At 36.2% G+C, this 27,861-nt stretch overlaps 1 protein-coding gene across 2 annotated transcripts in view; it reads right to left on the minus strand.

Moving 5' to 3' along the window:
• Positions 1–16,854: 16,854 nt before the first annotated feature.
• The window catches only part of LOC106922530 (cryptochrome-1-like), a 24,198-nt gene continuing 13,191 nt past the window's right edge, over positions 16,855–27,861 (minus strand). Inside the window, exons 11-13 of one of the 2 annotated variants that reach the window (XM_088003687.1) lie at positions 26,460–26,543; positions 26,017–26,144; positions 16,855–20,433 (exon numbers count right to left, since the gene is read on the minus strand). In XM_088003687.1, the coding sequence (XP_087859813.1) occupies positions 20,425–20,433; positions 26,017–26,144; positions 26,460–26,543 (221 nt within the window). In that variant the 3' untranslated portion in view covers positions 16,855–20,424. The remainder of the gene's footprint in view (positions 20,434–26,016; positions 26,145–26,459; positions 26,544–27,861) is intronic. The other variant, XM_088003688.1, reaches the window with a different exon arrangement.

The following is a 27,861-nucleotide window of genomic DNA, read 5'->3' on the forward strand; positions in this document are numbered from 1 at the left end:
TAGCTATCAAGATATTTTAAGCTGCACAGTAGATTTTATGAGAAAGTTGGCATTTGGCAGTTCATTGCTGAACTTTGGCATTTGCATGAAATGATGAGCGAGTTTCTGTGTTGCAATGCAGCTTTTTTTATATCACATGAAACCAACAGACGTTCACAGGTAAGAGCTGATGAGGAAAGCCAGAAACATATTACAGCATCACCTTTAATGCCATGACACACAGATTTTCTTAAGATTTCTATCTAGACTCAAGTGCCAAAAACAGATTCCAGATTATTATTATAAACTAATCTAAACTAATCTACTCCTCAAATCCATTGATTAGGTCACTGTGTTCAAACTTTTTGTTTATTGTAGTTCCAAAATTTGAAATAATAATACAAAAAGTAAATTTAAACCAAGAATCTCAGAAATTGAGATTTCTAGAAATTTGTTTTGATTTTTGGAATTTTTTTGTTGTTTCAAAAGTTGACAGTTTTCAACATTTGAATCTCAGAAATTTCCCAATTTTTTGCTTTTGTGGAAAATTTCTGAGGTTAATCTAAAAAATTCTGTTTCTTGGTGGAAATTTACTGCTCTTTTTTTATTGTATATGTATCTAAAACGGACCTCACAAGCGCCACAGCAGATTTTGCACATTTTAACAGAAAATCATCTAGTTTTCCGTTTCTCTTGGACTCGATTGAACAAATTGATTTTGAGCAGCAGGACTTTGGTCACTTTCTTTCAAAACGTTTGCTACATTTAGCCAAGTCTAATGACTTTTATAAAAGCTGATTCGGATGCATCATTTCAGTAAAAGTCTCTGAATAAACAGGATTTTACCTTATTTTTAAATGACAAACACTTTGGGTTGTACTTTGCATTTTCTATTGCAAGAAAATTACAAATTAAAAGGCTCCATCTGCATCTATGAGCAATTTTTGTATTATTTTTGAATTGCAGTTGCGGGCTGCAAAAAGTCAGTCCAAGGGCCACTAATGGCCCGTGGCCCACACTTTGTACACCCCTGGGTTAAGTGAATTTTAGAAACAGCTGTCAGTGACTGTCTCTATTCCAAACTTCTTAAGACTTTTCTTAAAAAGTCTTTTTTAAGTCATAAGACTTTAAAATTTAAGACTTAAAGAGTCTTAAAAAGTCTTAAGACTTTTCTGACAGCATCTACTTCATGCTGCCAGACATGTTCTATCGAAGTGATTTTTTAATTCTGCAAGCATGAAATTAACATTTAAATAATAATTTAACTGTTCCACACAGGGTCAGGTTGGTTTGGATTGATTTTTTTTTGTGAATAAATGTATTTTCTTGGCTTGTTGTTGTCTAATAGTAAGGTTTGTTTAATTAACTATTAATTAAACAAACCTTAATTTAAGTATCTCAAACAAAAAAAGAAGATGAAACCTTCAGTGAGTTTGACATGTGAAACCTTACAATTAAAATAGTTTCTACGGAGGCTGCCTGTAAAGCAGGCCTGGGTGTAAAACCTAGAAGGCGTAAAACCTTCAAATGATTCACGAATTCCTGGGGAAGACCTTTGTTAATTCATTAATACGATGCAATGCTGGACCTCAGAGAAAACAGGACTCCAAACACCAACCGGAGGATTTCCCATGCTGCCATTTTGTGACCTGAGTTCTGCAGAAACTGTGCAGCATGCAGATTAGGTTTCCCTCCACACTCATCCGCGTAAAAGGAAAGCAGACCACAACGGCTTTGAATACCAAATCCCATAGCGAGAGCAATGCTCAGGATATTTACAGACTCTAAATTACGCTGGAAAAGTGAACTGGCAAAAAAGCATTTAAATAAAAATCCAGAAACATTCCTGGAGCAGGTTAGTCACGTGGAATCCAAGATGATGCACATATGCTTTAATTTCAGGCTATAAACTGATGTATGCAGCCAAATTTACAAAAAATAATCTAATATAGGCTTTAATTTTAAACATCTTTGTATTTTCATGTTTTACATCAGCTGTTTTGAACGCATTATCTACATTGTATTCAGTCACTTCTACAACAAACGGTTTGATCATTTGATCATGATCACAGCAGGATGGTTAGATCATCCTGCTGTGATTATTTGGAATCGGTTAAATCATCAGTTTCTGTGATTCAATCACAGAAACAGGAATGACTAATACTGATTTGTAGACTGTTCAAACTCCACTCTAATGCCCTTCAATTGCAGGAAAACTTAAATAAGGCAACACTGCTTGAAATACGCAACTCTGCTGGGTTGCTGCTGGTTTACTGTTGAACAAAAGTTTCAGGAAACCTCCTACTCAGATGAGACATCAAAAACAAAACTGCCCTGACATGTTGCGAGGAAGTGCTGGTAGTTTCAAGGGATTTGAGAGAATATGATGGAAGCTTGATTATATACTTTTGTTACTAATCAATATTATTTTTGTTATATTAAAAAAATTAGAGCAGAAAAAAAAGACATTTATTCCTGTCAAAACTGACATGCAACACCTGGAGGCTTTTCTAGGAAACTCTTCATTGCTGTGGTTCGGTTTGACAGTTTGGCAAGTTTACTTTGCAAAAGTGTAAAAAAAAACTTGTTTGATTGTGTTAGTTAATTTATAGCATTCTCCAAAACTAACCGTATGATTGCTTATCAATATTTAAAAATTTGAATAATCTCTAGAATTATCAATCATTTTACAGGAGAGGCATTAAGGTCTCATTGTGTTAAAATAATAATAAAAAACCCCATAAATAACCCTAACTTAGATTCCACTGAAATGCTATACATATTGGTACTGAACCTTTTTACAATTTGTCTTTTTTCCAGTCACCATCTTGAGGTGTGAGCACAAAGTAGAACAAACCTTTCCGTAGAAACGCCCCTAGAACCGGACCCACCGGTGGGTCCAGCTGCCACGTGACCTCGGCTCGCTCTGTAAACAAAGGCTCCACGTGCCTTTAAATTTTTTTATTTTTTATTATCCGCTAAAAGAGGCTTTAATCTTTCAAAAACTATTCCTCATAAAGGTTTTGACCAAAATGTTAAGATTTAAATTTATTTATACCCCCTGAGGATGTAAGAGGTTGCCCAAGTTTAGGGACCATCCAGCAACATTTGTTACATTTCCAGCTGCTTTCACACGGCACCGAATCAAAATAACGTTTTAAAAACCTGTTCCACCCCTCTCCTGCGGGGGCGCTGCAACAAGAACAACGGAAGGAAACGATTCAAAAATCTCCGAATAAGACTTGGGGACATAATATAAGAGTAGACCCCGCATTGGCCGCTCCGGCGCAGGAAATACGGCGGCCATCTTGGAGCGGTCGTCCGTCCTACTTTGCTCAACCAAAACAGCTCCACAGACAACATTTCACAAGTAAGATGGACATATTATGGACATATTATTGTGTATATATTGTGATTAGAATATTACTTTACTGTATTTATGTCCACCGGCGAGATACCAGCTAATATTAGCTACAGTGCTTGGTGTAATACGGGTTCAGCCCCGCTATGAAGGCTAACTGAGATTCTGTTAATATAAAAAAATTAATTATTCTCTAACATTGACTTAGATTATCTGACACAAGAGCCTCCATTAGAAATGAAACAATGTAACATATATTATAAAACTTATATTACTTGTTATAACATTCATCAGCAAAGTTTACACAGGTGGTAAAGACTATTATTTATGTGTAATTCTTTCACTCTGTCAAAAGTAAGATACATCCCATTTTTTGTTTACCTTCTTTACGAAAGGTAAACAAAAATGGAGTGACACAAGCCGCTTTTCATGCCAAGGCTAGGCTAGACTGTTTGTTTTGGTTGCATTTACCCAGAATTCCCCGCGGTGTAGTGCACTTCCTGCTTTTAGAGCGACGTCCAGTTTGATTGGCGTTCACGTATGTTTGCAGGCGGACTAGAGTCCTATTTTCAGTACAGATCAGAGTTTGATTGTTCAAACCTCCCCAAGAGAACCGGACTTTCTAGGCAAACAGACAAGCGGATTAAACCGAGCGGGAGTGAGTGAATCCTTAGCTGTAGCTTTGGTGACTGTAAATACATTAACATCTCTTCCATGTCAGATTAGTGTCTGTTTTTCTGTGGATGACTTGTCTACATGGTTGCATTTCCACAGTTCTTCATCCTCTAAAACTGATTAATTCATCTCTAACTTTGTGTTTGTTTTTAACATCCAAGAGGTACTTACTGTTAAAACTCTTCATTTCTATGGCACATTTCATAAAGTTTGGTTGATTAATCTCACATGAAATCCCTTTCCCCCACAAAACAATTCAGTTTAAAAGCCTAAACGTTTAATGTGAAATAGAACTTAAAGTCCATTTGGATGCTAAAGGTCAGTGATACTACTAACCTGCATTTTGCTGTGATACAAAGTTAACCTTTCGAACTTTAATCTCTTTATAGGCACCTGTCAAGCAGCCTGGACAGGTGTTAGATGTTACTCAGTCATGGTTAATGATATCTGCTTGAGATTAAAGGCAAACACTGAGAAGTACTTGCGTCAACCATTCAGGAGTGTCCTTTGTGGGAGAGTGAAACGTCCTGTTGGAGCTTATGCAAACAGATTACACCCACAATAAGTGAAATATTAAAGTGAAACGCATAAATAAGAGGACACAACGATTGGTATCACTAGGGCTGTACTTCCTCATTCTCTTACTAAGCCTCTGAGACAAAAAGGTCAAACTTAGAAATTCAGTTTGACAGTTGAAACCTCGTTAAAACGATCAAAACAAGGCTGTCATGTTTTTTCTTTTGTATCTCCTGTTCCTTCCCTTTATGTTTAGTTTCTCAGTTTGTGTTTATGTTTTGTTCCTTTTACATTGCATTTATTTCTCAAAACTAATAAAAAAAGCTGTGTTTCAGCTGTGAGGGGAGCCTGGAGTAAGCTGAGCCATTTTCATATTTACACCTATGTGACCTTAGTTTGGTCACCAACTTAAATGTCTGCATAAATTTCAGGACGATAACAATGAGTTTAGATGCAACTATTTTGTATATCAAAAAAGTTGCATCATGGCTCAATCTAAACTTTATCTGTACTTATTTATTTATAGATTAATATAGTTTCATGTGCATTCTTATTATTTTATTTATTATATATATTTATTTTATATTTGGTCATATTTAAGTCACTTACAATGCCACACGTATGTATATATATAAATTTTACGTTGCCTATGGACGGTTGTAGTTGTTCTTACCAATATTTAACACATTGGATGGAGCAGCAGTCAGCATATAAGCAATTTCCTCTTGAGGATCAATAAATTATATTCTATTCTAACTTCCAGGTTACCTTCTTCTGTCATCCCCCCCATCAAGTGTAGTTTACTTTTTTTTTACACAATTCAACTGGCACAATATCTTCTTTTTATAATTGTTTTTACAAATTACAGCTGAATTGATGCTGTTGAAAAAGATTTTAGGTTATAATATTTCCTAAGAAAACTCTTTGGCTCGATCTTCGATCCCAGGTTCTCCCGGCGGACCGCATGTAGCCACACAGAAAACAACAATGAGTGCAGACGTCACAGAATTCAGAGTGTAATCCAATAGAAGACAATGCATGAAATTACAACAGAAACTGCAGAACAACAGAGACATACATTCATTTACCTGCCATAAATGGAAAGAAAGAAAGAAAGAAAAGGAAAGACGTCTTTGGAGAGTTGCGAGAGCAACTCTAATTTGTTACTTCTGTGTAGAAAGTTTTATAGTGAATGCGTATTCTTGTCTTTAATTTATTCAAATATGGTGTATCTTTGCTCATCCAACCAGAAGCTGTCTCTGACCCTTTTTAAAACTTCCTGCAAGTCACGATCTAAGACCATTTGTCTCCATTGTTTAAACGAAGTGAGAGCAGAGACTCTCCTGAACTCCTGCTGTTTTATGGCTTTTCACAAATCAGTGTAAAAAGCTAAAACTTCTTATTGTTTTCCCACACAGACAAAATGCAGTTCAAACGATCTTAGCAGACCATCTGCTTTAACTACAGGTAACATAAAGGTCAATAGGCCAGAATAAGTTACTGAGTTTTAAAACTATAATTAGGCTATTTCATCAAGACATGTTAAGTTTCAAAACTAGCATATTTTAAATTTTATTTTCTTAACACTGCTTACTAAAAAAAAAGCAGAGAATACTTTAAAGTGTATTTGGGAAGTGAACATTAATATTTGAACTTGTTTCAGAATCATAGTCAACTTAGCCCAGTGCTAACATTTCAGCTTTACTTATACCCGCACCTAAAATGCTGCACGTTTATTTATGGCTTATGACCTCATGTTGTTGCTCATGCATAAAACAAATTAAAAATATCTATTATTCTTATAAAAATTATGATTGACTAAACTAACTGAGTTTACCCATGAAGTTCTTACCTACACAAACAGCATTAATTCATGCTTTCCTCCTGTTTTTCACCATTTCCAAGAGTCAACTTGTCATTTGTCAAACGGCGTTTTGACTAAAGTACAGCTTTTATTTCTCTTTCTCACTGTTTACGTTTTAATGATGTTTTTTAAATCTCTTTCCAATGTTTTTGATGTTTTTATGTTTTTTAAATCTCTTTCTGTTTTTATTTTAATTATGTAAAGCACTTTGAAATGCCTTGCTGCTGAAATGTGTTATACAAATAAAATTTGATTGATTGATTTGATTGATTTGGCTCAACTTGGCCCAGTCACTCCTAAACAGTCTCTTAACAATGAAACTATTTCATTTTGTCTTTGCCAAATATCAGAGGCATAATTAGTAAAATGAGAGTCCTTTGGGGCAAAACTTTACCAACACATGTCGAGTGGATGAGCCAAAAGGGCAAAACCAAAACCTTAATAACTGTTTGTCTTGGTTAATGTCAAGTTGACAGAACAAAGACATTTTTAAAAAGGTCACCTTTGCATCCAAAGTGTCATTATTTAGCAAATGTCACTGGATGGAAACAGTCTTAAATATTTATGAAGACTCCTTCATGTTTACTTCAGTCTTATGCACACCTCTTCAAATAAAGTGTTACCGATCCGTTTCTGTTGTCTGCAGAGAGGGAGAAGATTGGCTCCACTCCAGATGACAACCAGAACCAGATCCGGTAAAACACTTCCCTCACAAAAAACACAATATTTTAAATGTCTTTGTCCCGTTTTTATTGCAGATATGTTGAAATAAGACAAAACTAACCCCCAAGTAGCTTTCAAGGAGCCACAGGAGCCTGTTCTAAGTAAATATTTCATTAGTATGATTAAAAAAGTATTTAACTTATAACAAAACATTTTTCCCTAGTTATATGTGAAATAATCTGCAAGTGAATACAAAAAATTGGCACATTCTGTAGATTTTTTTATTTGACCACCAGCACCTATTTTATACAATACAAAAAATTCAAGTAAACAGATAATGTAATTTATTTTCCTGAAAAAGAAAACAAACACTTTGTTGCCTAAAATAAAATAACATAGCAAAGGATGCAACTGCAGTTAAATACAAATTAAATACTTGCCGGGCTAAATTGTTGATGGTTTCCTTCAGTTGACCAATTAACAACTGGACAGAAAAAAGTGATTATCAGGAGAATTTTACAGAACCAAGAGAAGCTAAAAATATGGACTTGATGAATTCTGGGTTGAACATTTTTATAGGTGAAGGTTTTCCATCTTAGATGCAAAGCTTTCACATTTTATGTACAGTTTTAGGGTAATTACAGCTCTGAGTTGTTTTTGTGCGAATGTCATATTTTTGTGTTACTAAAATTAACGACATGTCAGTTTTATGCACATTTCTTCAAGTATTTAATGTATGTATGTATGTTTAATGTATCGGTTTGAAGTTGGACCCAAAAGCAGGCACATTTCAGCAACACAGCAGTTCACAGCGCCTGCACCGTAAAAACCCAAAACAGAAACTGGTTATGAGATTCAACCTTTCAGTTCATCCACTCGACATGCCTAGGCAAAGCTTTGCCCTGGAGAAACTTAATAATTTTGCCTCTGACCTTTTATAAATCACATAGCGGGAAGGAATACCAGTTTGTGTTGGTGTAACTGGTATATTTGTTTGTTTTAGTTTGTTTTTGACTTGTCATTCTTTTCTTCAATCAATCAATCAATCAATCAAATTTTATTTGCATAGCACATTTCAGCAGCAAGGCATTTCAAAGTGCTTTACATAAATTAAAAACAGCATGTGAGAAAGATTTAAAAAAAACATAATTAAAACATAAACAGTGAGAAAGAGAAATAAAAAGCTGCAGAACTTTAGTTGAGACGCCGTCAACTGGGACTCCAACCCTTCAGACTTTAGTCAAAACGCTGTTTGACAAGGACTCCAACCTCTCGGACTTTTTTTTTTTCTTTCCCTTTTTCCCTTTTCCCTCTCCTTCTTTTCTTCCCCTCCTCCTTTCAAAAGATAAAAACATTAAAATCACCGAAACAGTGAGAAAGAGAACGACATTTTGAAAAAGATAAAAAAAAAGAAGATAAAAACATTAAAACCCGTACCCCTTTGAGGACCTCAGTTAAATGTTGTTTAACTGGGACATTTTCTGGGGGCTTTACATCATTAAAACGTAGATGGTGAGACTGAGAAATAAAAAGAAATTAATAAATAGATAAAAACTAAAGATAAAAACAGTAAAAACATTGAAGACATCAAAACTCACACTCTAACCCTAATTTAGCCATAAGCAACTCTAAACAGGTGGGTTTTAAGTTGAGCTTTAAAGGCTCTCAGTGTTTCAGCTGTTTTACAGTTTTCTGGAAGTTTGTTCCAAATCTGTGGCGCATAGAAACTGAATGCTGCTTCTCTTCATTTGGTTCTGGGGATGCAGAGCAGAACCAGAACCAGAAGTTCTGAGGGGTCTAGATGGTTGGTACAGCAATAACAGATCTTTAATGTATTGTGGTGCTAAACCGTTCAGTGATTTATAAACTAACAACAGTATTTTAAAGCCTATCCTCTGAGCATGGATGAGGTTCTCTAGATCGCGCTGAGACATCAGTCCTCTAATCCTGGAGATGTTCTTCAGGTGATAGAAGGCCGACTTTGTGACTGTCTTAATGTGGCTCTGAAGGTTCAGGTCAGAGTCCATCACTACTCCCAGGTTTACTTTCCCACTGGAATGTAATGTTTTTTTGGTTGTTTGAATTTCCATAGTAAACATAATTTCATTCTGTTGTCTAAATCACCTGACAATATGCCATACATTTTACTGCTTAAAAATGTATGGCATATGGCATCCTTCATCTTCCGTATAGGTATTGAGAAATATTTTTTGTACCATTTGTAATATGTTAAAATGTATATAATATATTTATTTTCCCACTGAAAACATGGGAAAAATGCATTGTTATAAGTAAAATAATCTGCCAATTAAACTAGTAATTTTTCATCAGCATCTATTGGCTGAAGACAATCTCCTGTATCTTGCTGAAAACTTACTTGTAAGTTAGTCTTATTTCAAGTGTTCTAAGATATTTGAACTAGAAATTAGAGAAAAATACTTGTTACGACGTGTTTTTGCAGTGAAAAGACTTTTCAAAATTTGGATTCACAAGCAGCTCTTATTGGAAAGCTGAGTGAAGTCGACCCTCTGACCTTCAGATGCATCAGAATTGGTGTCAAATGTTTGTACAGTAAATGTCTTTGTTTGTGCTGCTGTAATTCTAAAGATATTAATAAACAAACATTCCCAGAGGTCATCATCAACACCTTCAAAGCATAAGCAGCACAAACAGAAATTTGTGCTGCACAAATGTAACTGATTTGATTGACACCAAATTAGTTATAGGGGTTGACCTCTGATGACCTCTGGAAATGTTATTAATATCTTTAGCAAGTGAATATTTTTACTGCAAAAAGCAGCACAAATGCAGCAGAACCTTTAAACTTTCATTAATATCTTTGACGAAAAAGCAGCACAAACAATATTTTTGCTCCACAAACAAAGCCGAGATGATTGTGTAACCCGCATTTAGTCAATTAGCCAGACTTTTATTTTGCGGGCCCACTTCCTGTGTTGCCCCAAACTGTTCAACTTATTTAAAGCCCCGCCTTCAGCGCAGTTTGAACATCATCACCTGTTCCACTGTGATTGTGGCTGGCTGTTGGCGTCTTGCTGATAATTTCATCCTGGAAATCCATCCAAATCTTTGAAACAACTGATTTGAACTATTGGTGAGTTTGCTGGGTTGATAGCAGTATTGTGCACCATGAAAATGTTGCTCAATTGATCATTAGAGCATTGTTTTATTAGACTGTCAGAGGTTGTTACCTGGGCCGTCACTGGAATTCACAGCTGATTGTAGCCTGGCACTCTCTGCTCAAAGGTAACCGTTGGGTTTGTGCAAGATTTCTTGAGATTGAAAATAGGATGTAGCTACATTTAATTTGATATTGTGCAGTACATTTCTTTTCCTCATTTTGCTTGAGTATTTGAGTTAATTTATTTTATTTTCCTTGATTGATATTTTGAAAGTGAACTTTGATTTTAACTTTAACCTTAAATTGATTAGTTGAAAATATGATTGATATTCTTTTGTTTTAAATTATGGTTAATTTAACCTGACTGAAATGTTTAGTTTAATTATTAGATATTTAATAATTGCATTTGTTTGCACATAATTGTTTGTTTAAAACACTTAATGGGTTTTTTGGCCTTTTAGGTCGGGTTTTTTTTCCCCCATGATGGATAAGATCTTCAGATCCTCTTTGAACTGATGGCGAGCTAAGGACAAGGACTTTGATCTTTGAATTGATTTATTTGGAATCAAGTTGTCTCTCAATGTAACTGTTTGTTGTTTTTTATTCTTCAAATCATTAATACATTCACACCAAAACTAAAACAGTGCTTGTGTATTCATTCACACCCCAGGCTCCTTCAAAAAGAACCATCTTCTGATGCTGCTTTTGTAGCTGCAGTTAGCTGCGTGGCCTATAAGTGTTACAATTGACACCAATTTTGTCTGATTTTAAGAAGATGGGGGGCCTGGTCGACCTTTCATGATTTCATGACACTCTGCCAGTGTCTCAATGCCTCTAAACTTTAAAAATGTCAAGGTCGTAATTAAGGTCAGGATCATCCAGCTGCCTCCCGATGGATGATCCTGAGTCACGACGCAAAACCAAAACCAAGATGTGGAAACCCTGAGGGGTGCAAATAATGGGAAAATATGAGGTTAAGATAGAATTCATTAAGCTGGTAGCCTGAGGATAACTGTGAATTACCTGATCATTATCAGTATTATGATCACCACCACATGTAAATCCAAAAATAATTCACCCCTCAAAACATTTGTGGCATTAGCTTGACGTGACTTTGGCCAACCTTTCATGCCATCATGTCAATATGACTCAAAATGTTTCAACCTTTATGCCACAAACACTGAAGGCGGTTCTGAAGGAAAAGTGCAGGAATCCTGTCAGGAAAACGGTAAATTAAATAACTAAAGGAAATGGCTGGTGAGTGCAGGTAACGGGGTTTCAAACTAAACATTACGGGTGGCGTAGACGCTTCAGGACCTGAAAAGGCTTCTACGTACATGCTATGCTATGGTATACTATACTATACTATACTATGTGAAATAGAGATTTAGATTTTTTTTATTAACTGATTTCTTAAAAAAAACTTTTGTCAATGTGGTGAATTGGAGTCACATATGGGATACCTCAAGGTTCAATCCTGGCACCCCTCGTATTTAAAATCTATATGATCCTGCTAGTTCAGGTTATATAACAACAAAATAAGATTTGCCATCAAAATTACGCAAATGATACAAAACTTTAGATTGTCACCAGCTGGCAGAAGCAAAACTGAAGTTATCTTTGGAGCTAAAGAGCAACCGTCCAGATTCAGCGCACAGCTTCAGTTATTACAGGTGGAAACTAGAGATCAGACTGAACTGTGGATCCGAGCCTTCAGAGACGCATAAAGACGGTTACAAAGTCGGCCTTCTATCACCTGAAGAACATTTCCAGGATTAGTGGACTAGAGAAGCTCATCCTTTGATTACTGCAACGGGTCTTCCTGTATAGAATAGACTTTAAAATACTAAGAAAAGCAGCATTCAGCTTCTATGCACCACAAATCTGGAACAAACCTCCAGAAAACTGGAAAACAGCCGAAACAAGGCTAAATTCATACTAAAACCACCTGTTTCAACCTGCCTCTGTTTAGTAATGTGGGTTATTGACCAATATATTTGATGATGGCATTTGACAAAGTGTAATGTCTATAATTTGTTTCATAATAGTGACTGTATGGGATTTCTTTAAAAAGTTTGAAAAGACGTAGTCATGGTGAGAAATCCAGTTTAAGGATCATAGAGAAAACATTTCCAGCTTTGTCTGATACTGCCACTGGTTTCACTGTGACGTTCAAAATAATTTATTTATTTAAGGAGTTTCACAGAAATTCAGAAACTGATATTAAATTCCCCTTTTGGACGAAGTGTAAAAATGAAATGTGTAAACTTGAATAAATAACAGAAACACCACATCGTTGCTGCATCACCTTTTGCGTTCTCACATTTCTGTTTAAATCGTTATGAGTTTTGTTTTCATATTTCTGTTTCACAGCTGGAATATTTCCTGTGTTCTTTGGTGCGTGTTTCCAGTCTTGCGTTGTTTTGACCCAGAGAAACCAGATGTAGAGTCTGTCGCTATTTTACTGCATCTCTTAACAGTTCCATCTCCAGCTGCGAATTTTTCCATTTTCTGCAAGGAAGTAACTGATTTCGTCCTTCAGGTATCGGCAGGAGCAGGAAAAAATCTAAATTTGTTCTTTTAGCCGTCGGATGGACTGTGACGGTTGGAATAATGCTGCGCTGCTTTTTAAGGCTGTAATATTTTAAAAAACACCCAGATGGTCTGATCCTCCTTTGGGTCGCAGCAGACTTTGCATCTCCTAACTCAAACAAAAATCTGCTGCGGTTGAGCAAACACTACAAAGGAGGCAGTGTGTGTTTTCATGTGTGTGTTTGCATAGCAATGTCCATAAATATGAAACTGCAGACAGACGTGTGCATTAGGAGAACTTTTTCACCAATCCTACTGCAGGTTAGATTTGAGCTAACATGATTTGAAGTTTGTATCAAATTACATTCATCCAATATTAAATATGTTTTCCAAGGCACTCTTCATGAAATCCCATGCGGTGATTTTTTTTATATTATCAGGCTAAAAAGGGACGTTCCACACAAAAGGTTTTTTAGCGTCCACAATTTTTGCATCATGCTTTGAACAAATCCAATATGTTGACTATTCTGTATTTTCCTTTCGTTTTGACACACGGCCCAAAGCATCTCACCCTCCAGCATCACCTTTCAGCACCGTAGCACACAGTTTGATCACTGGCCAACGCTGTGGTGGCACCGCTAAAGCTGCAAATGTGTGCCACTGCAGCTTGACAACTACTCAAATATTAGGTCGGTGATCCAATAATGATACGATTAAACTTCATGCAACGCTATGCAAACGCTCTGTTTGCACTCAGAGCATCGGGTTTTAGTTCTCAGAAGGATGTTAAGCCATCAACATGAGGAAAAGAAATACCAAAGCTGCGTCAATGATGGCATCAGATCAACAATTTGATGCACCAGAACATTGTGAATCAACTCATAATCTAAAACAGGACTTTATTTCCTACATCTATACCTGCACAATGTGACAGAAACTCAGTAACTAAACCCCAAATCAACTGTTTTTTGCAGATTGACTAAATTTGGTTCTATCTTTATGCCTCTGTTGGAAATGTGATATTTTTGTATACAAGTGGTATTTCTGCAATATTTAGCCCAAAGCTATCTCAGTGCTGCCCTTTCTGAGTCTAACAGTGGCTACTGCAGTTTAATTTTCCTACTGGTTACAACAGTACGGCTTTGTTGAAGTCTCTATATCAATGGGTGTAAAACCCATCTCACGCAGATATTCACCCCCTGGTGGCGAGTCAGATCCAAGTCTCCAATAATACAGAAAAATGTTGACAGAGGGTCTAAACCAGGGGTGGGCAAGTCCAGGCCTCAAGGGCCGGTCTTCTGCAACTTGTAGATGAGTCTCTACTTCAACACACCTCAGTCAAATAATGAGGCTGTTAGCAGGACTCTGGAGAACCTGACTGCACTGCGGAGGAGATTCAGCTGTTGGATTGAAGTGTGTTGGACCAGGGAGACGTCAAAGAGTTGCAGGACACCGGCCCTCCAGGACCAGGATTGCCCACCCCTGGTCTAAAGTCATCAAATATGCAGCACAGCCCTGCTCAGCCTCTGCGTTCGTCCTCACATTTAGCCACGCCCCCAAGTTTTTTGGCCCCTCCCACTTTTGCGGAATTTTTCTACATCTGTCTGGGGGCGGGGCTATGCTTCGACATGGCAGTTAGTTGCACCTTAAGACATTTTATTTTCCTATAATCGAAAAAATTCTGTAGATTTTTGTCATTTTTCCTAATTTCAAAAGTCCACATGCATTTGCCGTCATTTAAACTGGAGGCACATTTCAAACACACAGCTTTGAGAGATGCCTCCAAAAATCAACACAACCAGGACAAGAAAAGGAAAAACATTGGACTTACACGTCCTTCACAAAAGTTTCCAGACAATTTTAGGCACCACAAAGAAGTATAAGTTCAACCATCAGGCAGTTATGCTTTCAACACCTTGGATAACATGTAGGTCTGTCACAATAAACAATAAATCAATTAATTGCATGATGAATTAAAAGAAACTCAATTTTCATTTGATTGATTTATCGTTTATGTCTTTTCTCTCTCTTCTTACCAAAGACTGAATGATAAATGTCTTCAGTCTGGTGCTTTGGTCTCAACTATACCATTTTTTGAAAGATAATTTTGTTTACACAGACTTCAAAATTAATTTTATTTGTTGTTTCTGTTGTTTTCTTTATTTTGGATATTTCAAATGTCTTCCAGTTCAAGAGTTTAAAGGCTCATTAGAATTTAAAGTTTATTGATCTTTGATAATGTGTTCCTGCATTATTCTGCCATTATTGCTATTATATTACTTGAAAATGGTCTCAAATCAACAATATTATCGTTTATCACGATAAGTTCTGGGACAATTTATCTTCCAGCAAAATTTGTTATTGTGACAGGCCTAACATATCCAAAGTTCTCTCAAGGACTTTCCAGGACCAGTTCCCTCAAACTGAAGGACCATGCACAGTGGCACCTAACCATTATATTACCACCCAATCTAAAAATCAATAAACAAGTTTAGTACAAAGATCATTCAGTTAAAAACTGAATCTCTTAAGCTAGTTTGTAAATGTGACGAAATTCATAACAGGTTTGAACCTTTGGGCTCAAAGACACATTTAAACCATTCACACAGCTAATATTTGGAGGATTTGTTCCCATAACAAGTAAAAGTGAAGGAGAACCAGAATAAAGAGTTACGGTTAGTTGACTCTGACTCAGCTTGACTGGAAGTTCATCCGGAAGAAGATTGCATGCATTGATTTACGTGCCATTGCTCACGTTACCCATGTCGACTTCTCACTGGAAAATCATTGACATGTTGACACCAGATTGGCTCCTTTCGCTATAAGGTATTTTGTTCCCCTATAGCAAAACAGAATAATAAATCTTCAGGTTATCTCAACAAAAACTAAGTAGAAAACTTGACTGATCAATCTTCTTAAGCCCAAGCAGCTGCATCTCAGACATACGTCACCAAGATGTCAGATTCAGTCGTTCAAATCATGCCATCACACTTGAAACGAAGACGCTGCGTAGTATTGTGTGGTGAATCATTGCTTTCTTAGCAATCCAGTAGAGCTGCCTGGGGTTGGCAGTTTCAATTCCAATGAAAATAACTGATGGATGGCGGTAATAATGTTTGGATAAAACTTGGAATAGAATCAAAATAAATCGCATGCAAATTGAGTGAAATGTATCCGTTTGAATGTATTAAAACTTGTTTAACACTAGTTTTGATGCATGTTATTTGTACGTAATGTTTAACTATGTTGCTACCTTTCATTGGCAATGATAGGCAGCAGCTTAATCTCAGTGATGACTACCTGGTTAAGTCAAACAAAATATACATTTATATGGAAACACAATGACTTTAATGTAATGGATGTCTGTCTCAAAACTTGTTTTCTTCCCAATGTTGTGAATTTTTAGTCAGCTGGTATTCAAGCCAATGCTTCCTTTTAAGGTGGTAAAACTAACAGCTCACCGTTATGATGTGATTTAATTGTTTTGTTTTTGGGTTTGAAAATGGACATTTTTTTAAATAATTACATACATCTTTCCTGCTTGCTGCTACTTTTTAGATTTGTGCCTCACATTATAAACACCAAAATATACAGGTGCTGGTCATAAAATTAGAATATTGTGATAAAGTTCATTATTTTCCATAATGTCATGATAAAAATTAAATTGTCATATATTTTAGATTCATTGCACACCAACTGAAATATTTCAGGTCTTTTATTGTTTTAATTTTGATGATTTTGGCAAACAGCTCATGAAAACCCAAAATCCCAACTGAAATATTTCAGTTGGTGTGCAATGAATCTAAAATATATGACAATTTAATTTTTATCATGACATTATGGAAAATAATGAACTTTATCACAATATTCTAATTTTATGACCAGCACCTGTATATATTTTTTTGCAATATTAAATTTTTTTGAGTTTGAATTGTATTAAAAATCAGAGCAGGTTCCACCAAAACCTGAAACTGTGTTTACTCTGGTGTGAGACGAGGCATGTTCAAGATGAGTTTGGTTTGTTTGTCTTTGAACTCTGTAGGAAAGTAACGAGGCTTCAGTCTCAGTCGTATCAGATGAGATTCCCTGCATCGATGCAAATAAAGCAAAACATGGGGGACAGCGTCAAGTTGTAGCAGTTTTAATTCCCATCATGAACTCGATCAAGCACAGGAAAAGCCTTTCACAATACAAGGAGAAACGGAGAGAACAAAGTACTTACAGAGATGACAGATGGTGTATTTTTCACCTTCATGTCACAGAAGGGAACAAAAAGATAATAATAATAATAATAATGGGAAATAAAATCAGGAATAAAAACTTGGTTCAACTTGCTTTCACTATTGTGATAAAAACTACAAAAACCTAATAATGTTTAAATCTTTTTGAGGACATACAGAATTATAATACAGAAACAGTAAATCTTTACACCCCCCACCGGCCCCCTCTACGTTACTCCTGAAGATCACAGAAGAACAAATACCAAGAACTGTACAGAGACGCGAGTCACCAGAGCTTCATCATGAAGACTGGCTGAAATAAAAAGCTTCAATGAAACGTTTAAGTTATTTTGCAGTTATCTGGTTTTTTAGGATGCTTGGAATGCGCAAACGTTGGTTGGTGCTTTCAGTTCAGATCTGGTTCAGTTCAGAGCCAGGGGAGCACGGTTTATTTGAACAGAGCCAATCCTCTTTCTTTTATTAGTCCCACATTTTATGTTAAACAAAACCGGTATGAGTCTCAGGTTGGGACTTGATCTGTTTTCTCCTGCCTAAACATGACAAAAAATGAAACTTTCTGCATTTATTTCTTTACTTTGGAGTTGTGCGGGAAGCATCATGTGGGGGACGTCATCTTCACTAATCTAACACGCTTACAGTCGCGTGTACGGGTTGAAAACGTAAAATGTCGTATGGGGCGTTGCACATTTCTCAGAATAATGGGGGCTGACATGCTAGAGTTCATCTTTCCAGTGAGATTTAATTCTTAAATCCTTTGTGTTTATAAATTACAGTGAAGAGGCTTGGATTTCTATAATTGTGAGGTATCTTTTACAGAGTGGGTTTGGTACATTGTCTGGTTTACATCAACTCAACAGATGTAAATAAATGATGGCGGAGGGCGAATACAGAACCTGAATGAGACCAGCTGCATCTTTCTAATGTTTAACAACAAATTTCTGCCTTTATCTACGTTTTAAATGAACAGCTTTGTACAATTCTGGGTTCCACAATGTGACAAGAAGCCTTGTGTTCATATGTGGTGTAACGTCTCTGGCAGTAGAAATCCTTCAGCGACGGCGTTTGATTTATTCTAAGGAATGTCGGTTTCTGCTTTTCTGACAGAGTTAAGCTCATTTAAACGCAGTCACTTATTTTAGCTCAACTTACTGCTTTAATCTTTTTGTTCATTGAGTTTTTAGTTTTATATGAAATCTTAAAAAAAAGCAGCGATTGTTGTGAAGAGACTGCTCGTCTTCTACGCCCTCAGATTAACTGGTTTATAACTAAAGTCGAAATCCTCTGAAGTTGTCATTTTAAACAAATTGAGATTTTGGAGGGAGAAACAGAAAGGTGAAAATGTTACTGACTCAATAAAATTATTATTTTACATATTTGGTTATGTAAGTTTAAATAAAAATCTTTGAAACATTAAATCACTGACACTGTAACAATATTACCTAGAGGTGGAAAAACCACAGGGTCAATGGGTTTGTGAATAATAATGTTAAATATGCAGATGGTCCAACAGCTCTCCCCCCTGCAGAACATTCTGCATGCGTCTAATTAACTGGGACAGCAAAGATTAAAGCTGATTAATATTTACAGCCGAGTCCAAACATTTTTCTTCAAAACAAAAAGCAAAAGGTGGAGAAGCTGTGATTTGTTTTTATGCCATTAGTGGGCGTCCACAACACAAACAATAAGAATAAAAGAAAGAAAATCTGCAATCAGAGTGCAGAGCGATAATATTCAACCACAGACAGGTTTGATTTATTCTAAGGTTCCTTAGAACGGTGCTACCAAAACAGGACCAGCGACAATTCAACTGTGTTTATTTAAACAGCTACAAAGTCTAAAATGCAGTAAACTCTAATCCTAAAATGGGCCTAAAATAAAATTCATCTGCTCGAATGGGAGGAAGACGAGAGGAGAGGGACAAAAAAAGGATGAGTTTAAGGATGAAGAGTTTAAACAGGCTGCTGAAGCATTCAAAGCTGGTGAATGGTGAGTGCAGGTGGGGGAAGTGGAGGGAAAGAGTTTCAGAGGTGATGCAAGAGAAAAACAGCTTACGGCTGCTATGAGGGAGATGTGGAGAAAATGGCAACATGAAAACAGATGTTGTGAGGATAATGGTGGCATGGTGAACAGAAGACGACTGATTAGAGGTATAATTAAACTGGCTGCCAGGTGTTTCATTTGAATAGCTTTTTAAAGTGCTTTGAAATAATCCATTATCAGTGTTTTTCACTGAACTAAACCGATATTTACAAATCTTTTCATAGTTATTGTTTGTGATGTGGGTGACTCACCATGACATCTATGAAAATAAATAAAAAAATGAAAGTAAAGGAACCCTAAAGATTTTCCACAGAAAATTTCACATCTTTAAAACGAGTTTTTTTTTTTTTTTTACAGCATAAACAATCAAGTTAAAAGTAATCTTCAAAGCCATCTGTAGTAACACACTGTAAAAACAATCCAAGGTGAAGAATGGAGCTGGTCTGAGGTGCTTTGTTACACATTGTGTAATTGGATTCCTGTGCTTTGAGTCGTAAAACCTCCAAACAAAATAAACCCTCAGTCACTAGCTGCCAACAAATCTCTTACACCAAGCAGGCAGCGGCAGACTTAAGAAAAACAAAACAAAACAGCGACCAGTTGGACCTCAAATGAATAAAAACTGTATTTACACACAAACTAGCAACAGGTGAACTGAGAACGTACTTGGATTATTTCTATAAAGTCCCTGAAAGTACCTGCCTGGTTGTCACTGTCAAAACTTACACTTTGAGTTACTTTTATTGATTCAAGGAAGGAAAAACCTCAGAATAACTGCACATTTCAATGAAAACTGTCCTTCATTTTTAGATTAGTCCACATTTTCATTAAATAAAATACACAATTTTTTGCTCCGGTGCATAAAACAAATATAAAAACTGCATTATTTTGCTGTGAAGGTGTAAAACTGATGGGTCAGATTTAGTGTCGTAGGCAGTTTTACTGTAAGAGTGGGAAAAAATAAATTTATTATCACAATTATAGCTGCAGTTCAGTATCTGTACAGTTTATATTGGCTGGTGGCAGCAGTTTTAAGACAATTAAGTGATTTTTTTTTCTTTTCTTGTTAATTAAACTTATTTTTTTGCAAACATTTTAACCAAGACGTAGGTTTGAGGCGTTTTGCACATTCTTCTCATGCTGTCCCACCTGAAAGAACCAATTTCCTTTTTTTTAAAAAAAAAAAAACAAAAATCAAATTTTGTCGTTGGATTAAACAAATCATCCCATTTTCACCTTTGTGTTTATACCTCTGGGAGCTTTGAAAAACAAAACAAAGACACACAGATTTGGTGCGTTGAGATGGACAGGCAGGTCGTCGTGTCCGGATGGAGCTCAGGAGGCGACGGTTCCTCAAACATCCAACCGGACGGCGATGCTAACGTGTTTTCAAGCCGTCTCGTCTCCACCAGGCCTAAGATGTCTGCAGGAAAGACCAGAGACACCATGGAAATATTAAAAACGGCTTTAAAGACAGAAAAAAGAACAATTATTTAGTTCTTGGGTTATATTCAAGAAGGAACACCATAAATAACGTTATTTAATAAAAACTCACATGAACAGGAGTTCCAGTTCAGCCGTTTAATAAAGCTTTGATTAACTGAAGCTTGCTGACATTTACTTGTATGCCAACTCCTGACATGGCTTTTCAGAAATGGTAACGTCTGGACTTTTGGTCCAGTTTGGCTTCAGATGTACCAAACCTTCAGAAAACAGTCACTCAAATATTTTGTTACTGAGGCAACCATCTCTCTCATTCAGAGAAAGATGCTGATTCATCACTTCCACACCAAATTAATAATCAGCTTGAAAACCCATCAGTTTTTCAACAATTAACTTGTAACCTGCACCAGATGGGGTGGTGCCCAGTTGGTAACTGATTACCATGAAGAAAGGAGAACCCGGGGCAAATTGGACTGCAGTAAAGCAGAAGACATCCGGTTTACGGAGGAAGTTGAGGAGGAGTTCCTGTAGATAATCCCACTGTAATCCAAGCTAGGAAGGTTGTGCTTTGAGCGAAAGGTGATTTGTAATGATAGAGACGTGAGTGCCTTTGGATTTAAAGGAAAGTGAAGCTTAGAGAAGGCAGCGGGTTAAGTTGGACTAGACATGAACAAAACGGTGTCATCAGCATATAAACGGATAAGAACTGCTAGCACAGCAACAGGATTGGATCTAATTAAGACTGGAAAACATTGTACATGTCCAAAGACGCAGGTTTTTAAATCCGTCCACTGGCTCTCTGAGTAGACTTTAAAATACTTCTGTAGGTTTATAAATCACTGCTTAGCACTTAAAGATCTGCTGCTGCTGCTGCTGGATCAACCTTCCAGACCTGTCAGGTTCTGGTTCTGGTCTGCTCTACAGCCAGAACCAGAACCACGCAAGGAGAAGCAGCATTCAGCTTCTATGCACCACAAATCTGGAACAAACTTCCAGAAAACTGAAAAACTGCAAAGGAGGTATAAATGTTCATGTACGTCAGTGTCGGCCTCAAAGCCTAAACATCTGTGGTGGTAAATAATTGTTCCGTTTGCCATATGGATGCTGTGGTGTATCTTCATTATGTTATGTATTTATCTGCAACTGTCCATCTGACTGGAAAGCAAATTGTCCCTGTGGGGGACAAAGTTATCAAAGCTAAAACCCCACGTGTTTAGAGTTGCTTTTGATTAATCATTACTGAAACATCGATTGATATATTTGGATAGATTTTGTGTTTGACAAAATAAAATGTTTATTGCTTGTTTTATAATTGGTGAAATGTTCTATACAAATAAACTTGATTTCACTTAAACCATGTCAGGTGTTTCTCCAAAAAGATGATTGGTAAATCTGCTGATTAGGATGTTAACTGACCACAAATCCACAACATTTCTCTTTGTTGATGACATATTTTAAGTCATTTAACACTGAAAATGCTGCAATACAAGCAAGGCAGACTCTGCAGTCAGACTGGAAAAGAGGAAGAGTGATGTTGGTCTCCATATAGCAGGTTAGCTGCTTATTAACCAGACTGGACTGGAGAAACTTAGCCTGAATCTGTATCTATAGTAATATATTTACTGCACTGCGGGAACCAACAGGTTTCTAGAGTCAGATCAAACAGATACATTTGGACCCAAACTATTCAGATTTACACTCCAAAAGCACAAAACATTACAAGTTAATTTGGGCTTAGTTCCTAGTTCAACATCTTAGTTCCCCTAGAAATAAGATAAAGCCAACTTAAAAGTAACTTTTCAACAAGAAATATGAGCTTGTTTTAAGCCAACAACGTCTTAATAGTGATGAAAAAGTATTATTATTTTTCCCATATTATTGGTAATCTGCCAATAAAATTAGAATTTTTTCATCAATATTAATGTAAAACAAGCACCTATATTTTGCTGAAAGTTACTTTTAAGTTTGTTTTGTCTTATTTCAATTGTATTAAGATATTTGCACTAGAAATAGAACAAAAATAGTTGGTGATATTTTGTGCTTTTGAAGTTTGATTGAAAGTAATCCTTTAATTTAATGTTTCTGCTCTAAATACGATTGAAACTGTCATTTAAATCTGATGGAGAATCTGTGGGTGCTTATAGATTAGGGTGATGGCAAGAAGGCATTTCTTTTTCAAACATTTAGTGTTCAACTCAAGAGATGAACAAAAAAATAAACTTTTTATAGCTAAAAAAGGTTTTAGCACCAATTATAGAGAAGACCTTAAGTATTTTTGTTTTAGCTGAAATGTAAATACAAATGATTTGTCTTCCAAACCAGACGTTACATAATCTTCATGGTTTTACCATCTTACATTTCCAAAATGTCTGGTGACTTTTTTTCCTGCACTCCCACTTCCACGGCTTTTGCCCATTATGTGAACCATTGTTTTCCATACTGGAGCTCCTGCAGACAAACATCTGCTTTGTATTTTTTATTGAGAGCAGCTTCATGACAGGTCTGACATTTGCATAGATGACTAGCCTGCGCTGTGAACACACTGCAAATAATGGAATATATTTGCTTTGAAGTGGGAGAGGAAAGTTCACATCATACAAACAGTCACTATTTGTTGTGCCTTTGGCTCACTGATGGTTATGCAAAGGACTAAAAAAATAAACATTCACAGTCGCAGGGCCTTTTCCAAAGGTTATGTTTAACTCTGACATATACAGCAAGTTGATAACATTTATTATTTGTTAAATGTATTCAGATATTTAGTTTCCTATGAAACAAGCAGATCTGAGATGAAGTGTCATCAATTTCTTATTTTTGTTGGATAAAAATGTTCAGAAATTAGTAAATGTGTTTGGCACTAAATCATAATTCAGACAAACAATATTTATGGAAAATTGACTGAAATTGTTATTAAAAAAGGCTGTAAATGATCATGTCAGTTTAAAAAAGGAAAACATAACATAGGTTTCATTGTGTTTTCCTAAAATGTGCTGAAAAACATTTAGAAGTTTTGATTTTTTTAGGTAAAATTATGATTAAACTCTTTGAATTCAGTTTTACCATAGAAATAGTTAAAAGTCGGTTCATAGAAATTGCTGTTTTCCTGCAAATAAAGCTATTTTTCACTGTCTTGAATTACAATTCAAAAGCAAAATAAAGTTGACAGTTTGTAACTTTGTTATAAACCAGATTTGTGTTTTTTTCTAATATATATACACACAGGACAACTACAACATATATTCTATGTAATCACAGAAGCTAAATGAAACTGCCACATGGGCTGCATGTGCCTCAGCACATGAGCCATAAATGTACATAAAACTTGAAGAAGAGTTGTGTTGATTTTTATGAGTTAGGAAATGCCTTCAGGTAAAGAGTTTCCCTCCTGAACTTGATCAAATATGTACAGTCAGAACTAAAAGAAGCATTACATAATGCTAAAAACGTTAAAATAATGCAAAAAACAAGGCTGGGTGAGGACAAAAGTTCATCCTTCTGCTCCACACAGAGCGGCTGGATAAAACCTCTAACTGCAGCAAAGAGCGACATTTGGCATCATTATATTCCCATATAAACTTAGTTTACAGCTTTTGCACAATTACTCAGTTTTTGACAAATTAAAAAGTTGATCCTGTATTTCCTATTGATATTCAGGCTCTCAACAAGGACTGAAATGATTAATCAATTAATCCTGACTAATTGATTATTGGAAATAATCAGCTAATTTAGTGATTGAGTCATCGTCAATGACTCAGAAATGCCACTTGCTGAAAGAACAACACACTAAAAGCACTAATTAATATATAAATACACACAAGTTTAAGTTTTACCTTCACTCGGTTCAAATTCTGTAAAATAATCTCCTATAAAATTCCTTTTCCGATTCAATCATTTATATAATGTTCTTATTATAATATTAGCCACACACTATTTAAGTTAAAGGCCTGAGCTTTTCACATGCTGATGTTATAATTAATTTTAGCTGCAGATGCATTCTTTGCTACAAATGATTAATTGTTCACTAAAAGCTGTTGGTACATTCAAGGGATTAAAATGCTTGTTTTCGTACTTAAACAAATTGAATTATTAGTGCGTTTGCATCTTTTAATGTTTTACTAATATTGTATAAAAAGGTGCAAGAGGTGAAATGAAAATCCTGGAGAATGTGGCAAATTTTTAAATGTGACTAATCGATTACTCGTCAGAATGATCAATTACTAAAATAATTTAGTAGCAGCCAAACTTACAACCTGTGAGAGGAAAATCTGATCACATAAAAAGGAGACCTGAACCTGTTTTAGAAGCAGTCTAGCAATAAATTACAAAACCAACCACAAGCACATAAATTATGAGCGACTACTTGGGTATCTGTTACTATAAGTAGAAAACTAATCGTCTTTCAACCAGAAAAAGTTTTTTCCTGGTTGAAACTGGTTTTTGTTTACGTCACACCAGCCCATGTAATTTTAGTTTTCTCCTGAAGTGCCCTGAGGTGACATTTATATGACTAAATTGAACTGAACTGAATTATTTTGCATCAACAACGCGGCACAGGAAAGAATTAATTGCAGGTTCCTTGAAAATGAAAGACAAAGTCTGAATTACTCCTAGCTCATTCAGTTAAAAGTGATTCACAGGAAATGATGCAACGCAAACCTTTAAATGACAGAAACGTCCTGACAAAGAAAAATACAGGATTAAATAGTCCTGTCAAGAATCACCTGTCACTAAAGTAAGAATCAGCTTTTTTCAGGGGTGTCCAAAGGAACCAAAACAACCTAAAAGTAGCCAAATAAGGTAGTCTAATTTTTTCAAAATGGATATTTATTGTAGTTCCAAAACTTTTTTTAGGGATTTTTATGATTGTGTGTTAAGGCATTGTAGATAAAAAAATAACAAAAGAAGCAAAGCTCCACCAAAGAACTAAATAAATAAATAAATGTTCTAGAAAAATATTTTTTTTTAATTTTTCTGAGTTTCAAAAGTGAATTTTTTCAGCATTTGAAACTCAGAATTTAAAAATTTTTGTAGAAAATTTCTGGGATTAATTTCAGTTTCTTTGGTGGAAATTTGCTACTCTTTTTATTTTTTTAATCTACAATGGCCCTAATATGCTGTCGTAGATTTTGCACGTTTGCTGTATTAAAAGAAAAGCATCTAGTTTTCAGTTCTTTTGAGGTTGATTGAACAGATTTATTTTCAGTAGTAAGAACAGGATTTGGGTCACTTTCTTTCAAAATTTAGCCAAGTTCAATAAATAAAAAAAGCTGATTTGGGTGCAAAAGTCTCTGCTTTTGCTAAAGCTCAGTTAGAAAAAGATAAACACTTTGTGTTGTACTTCCCATTTTATTTTGTAAGAAAATTACAAATTAAAAGTCTCCATCTGCATCAGTGGGCCAGATTTGGATCATTTTTGAATTGCACTTTGGACTTTTACTTTTATTAAATGACTTTAAGACATTTTAAGGCCTTAATTTTAGATGCATTAATTTCAGCCTGCAGATGTTTCTTGTATTTTGAAGGAAAAAGAAGTGCCGAGTTCTTCAGCACTTTGAGGGCTGACCTCTGCACTCTGTCTCTGCATTTTGTTGACAGAGCAGCACGCCGGCTCCTCTTCCCTGGACCCTTCCCGTTCTGACTCGCGCTCTCGCTTTCCGGTGATGCCGCTGCCCCTGGTGTGCAGCAGGAGGCCTGAAAGTCGCCGAGGGCAAGCAGAGAAACGGACATGAGAGGAATGAACTGGAGTAAACCGAGACAGGAGTTTCAGCAGCTCCAGGTTTCAAATTGTTTCATCAGCTGGTCTGTGAGTCATTAGCTTCTTTTACTGACCCACTCATTCAAATTTGGCGTGTTGAAGCATGAACACACAGAAAACATGCAGGAACAAGCTGCTACTGTAAATGTGTTGCCCCCTGGTGGCAGAGATGAGTACTTACATTGGAATAATAATGTATTTTTCTTCTTATCTTTGGTTTTACATGAATGGTACCTGCTCACAGCTCTCACCTGGGTGTTGAGGCACAGCAAACTCATGATAGAGTCGGCTGCTGGTGATGTTCTGGCTGGCGTCTGGCACTGAGTGGTATCCTGCTGGAGACACAACACAGTTTGTGCTTAATTCACAATGAAGTTGATTAATTTTGATGTGTAAATTCAGAAATAATCTAGATTAGGACATAAAAGTAATCAAATGCATCAAAATGTAGGTTTATGTAATGAAAATACATTTTTCCCTCAAAATGCACAAATTAACAGAAAAACCCAACAAATCTGTCAGGAGGCAAAATATCTGTTACTTATCTATATAGATAACAGATATTCTTGAAAAGGTTTGCACTAGGGCTGAAACGATTCCTCGAATGATTCGAGTACCTCGATTACTAAAATTCCTCGAGGAAAATTTACCTGCCTCGAAGCTTCGTTAATTTATGTTTTATTAGTTAGCGCACCGTGTTCCAGCCGGGACTTCATTTGCGTTGCGCGGAGCTCTCACTTCCGCCTCTGAGTTGTTGACAAAAGCTAAGTCTCAGCGGCATAAAGTCCAATCTTCAAGATTGGCCCGTGGGGATTTTATTGATTGATGATAATGCCCGACTTTTTATCGTTTTTGGGGAACCAATAAGCATCCTTAAAATGACTGGGGAATGCCTGGAGTACGGCAGCATTTCTCCTCCGGGGCTGCTGGTTGAAAGCGAACGGCGGGAAGAGCGCTGAGGTGAGCGGATAGCCTGAACAGGGCGGGCGGCTGAGTAGCTGATGCTTACCGTGTAAATGTAGCTTTACCGACGAACCGCACAATAAACTTCATATCCCGGTCTGAAGAAACGGGTGGCGGAGCGCATCGTACATGGCTGGTAGATGAGTTTCTGAGTGTGACCAGTGAAGGTGTTGTAAATATCCCGTATTGCTTCCCCCCGTGTTCGTCCCCCGGTCTAACGGTTCGTCAGTCCGCTGGTCTATTTCCTCCCCTCCACCCCATGTTCGTTCATCCGCCCTCTCCTCCCACTCCAGGCGGCATTTCCCGTATTTTCAAACCCAAAGCGTGACAGGTTAGGTGGCAAGGTGAGTTTAATTAATCTATTAAACTCACTGAAGATGAATACATAAACTAAAAGCTGGATTGTAGACATTTTTTATAAGCATATTTGTGAGCCTGCCTCTTTGTTATTAAATTCAATATAATTTCAGATTTTTCTATAACTTTTCTTCTGGTTAACTTAGAAAGTGAGCTATTATTGTTACAGGTTAGTTTTCTAAACTACAAAAAAGCAACTGTTAGGGATGCTCAAATATGAAAAATTGGACTGATATTGATATCTGATAGTAACACCGGTATTATGCCAGATTTACCAATATTTCATTTTATAATTTTTTTTATCCGATTACTCGATTAATCGTAAGAATAATC

This window comes from Poecilia mexicana, unplaced genomic scaffold (assembly GCF_051168715.1).
Source record: "Poecilia mexicana isolate PSO_F unplaced genomic scaffold, ASM5116871v1 scaffold_2, whole genome shotgun sequence".
Classification (NCBI taxonomy): Eukaryota; Metazoa; Chordata; class Actinopteri; order Cyprinodontiformes; family Poeciliidae; genus Poecilia; species Poecilia mexicana.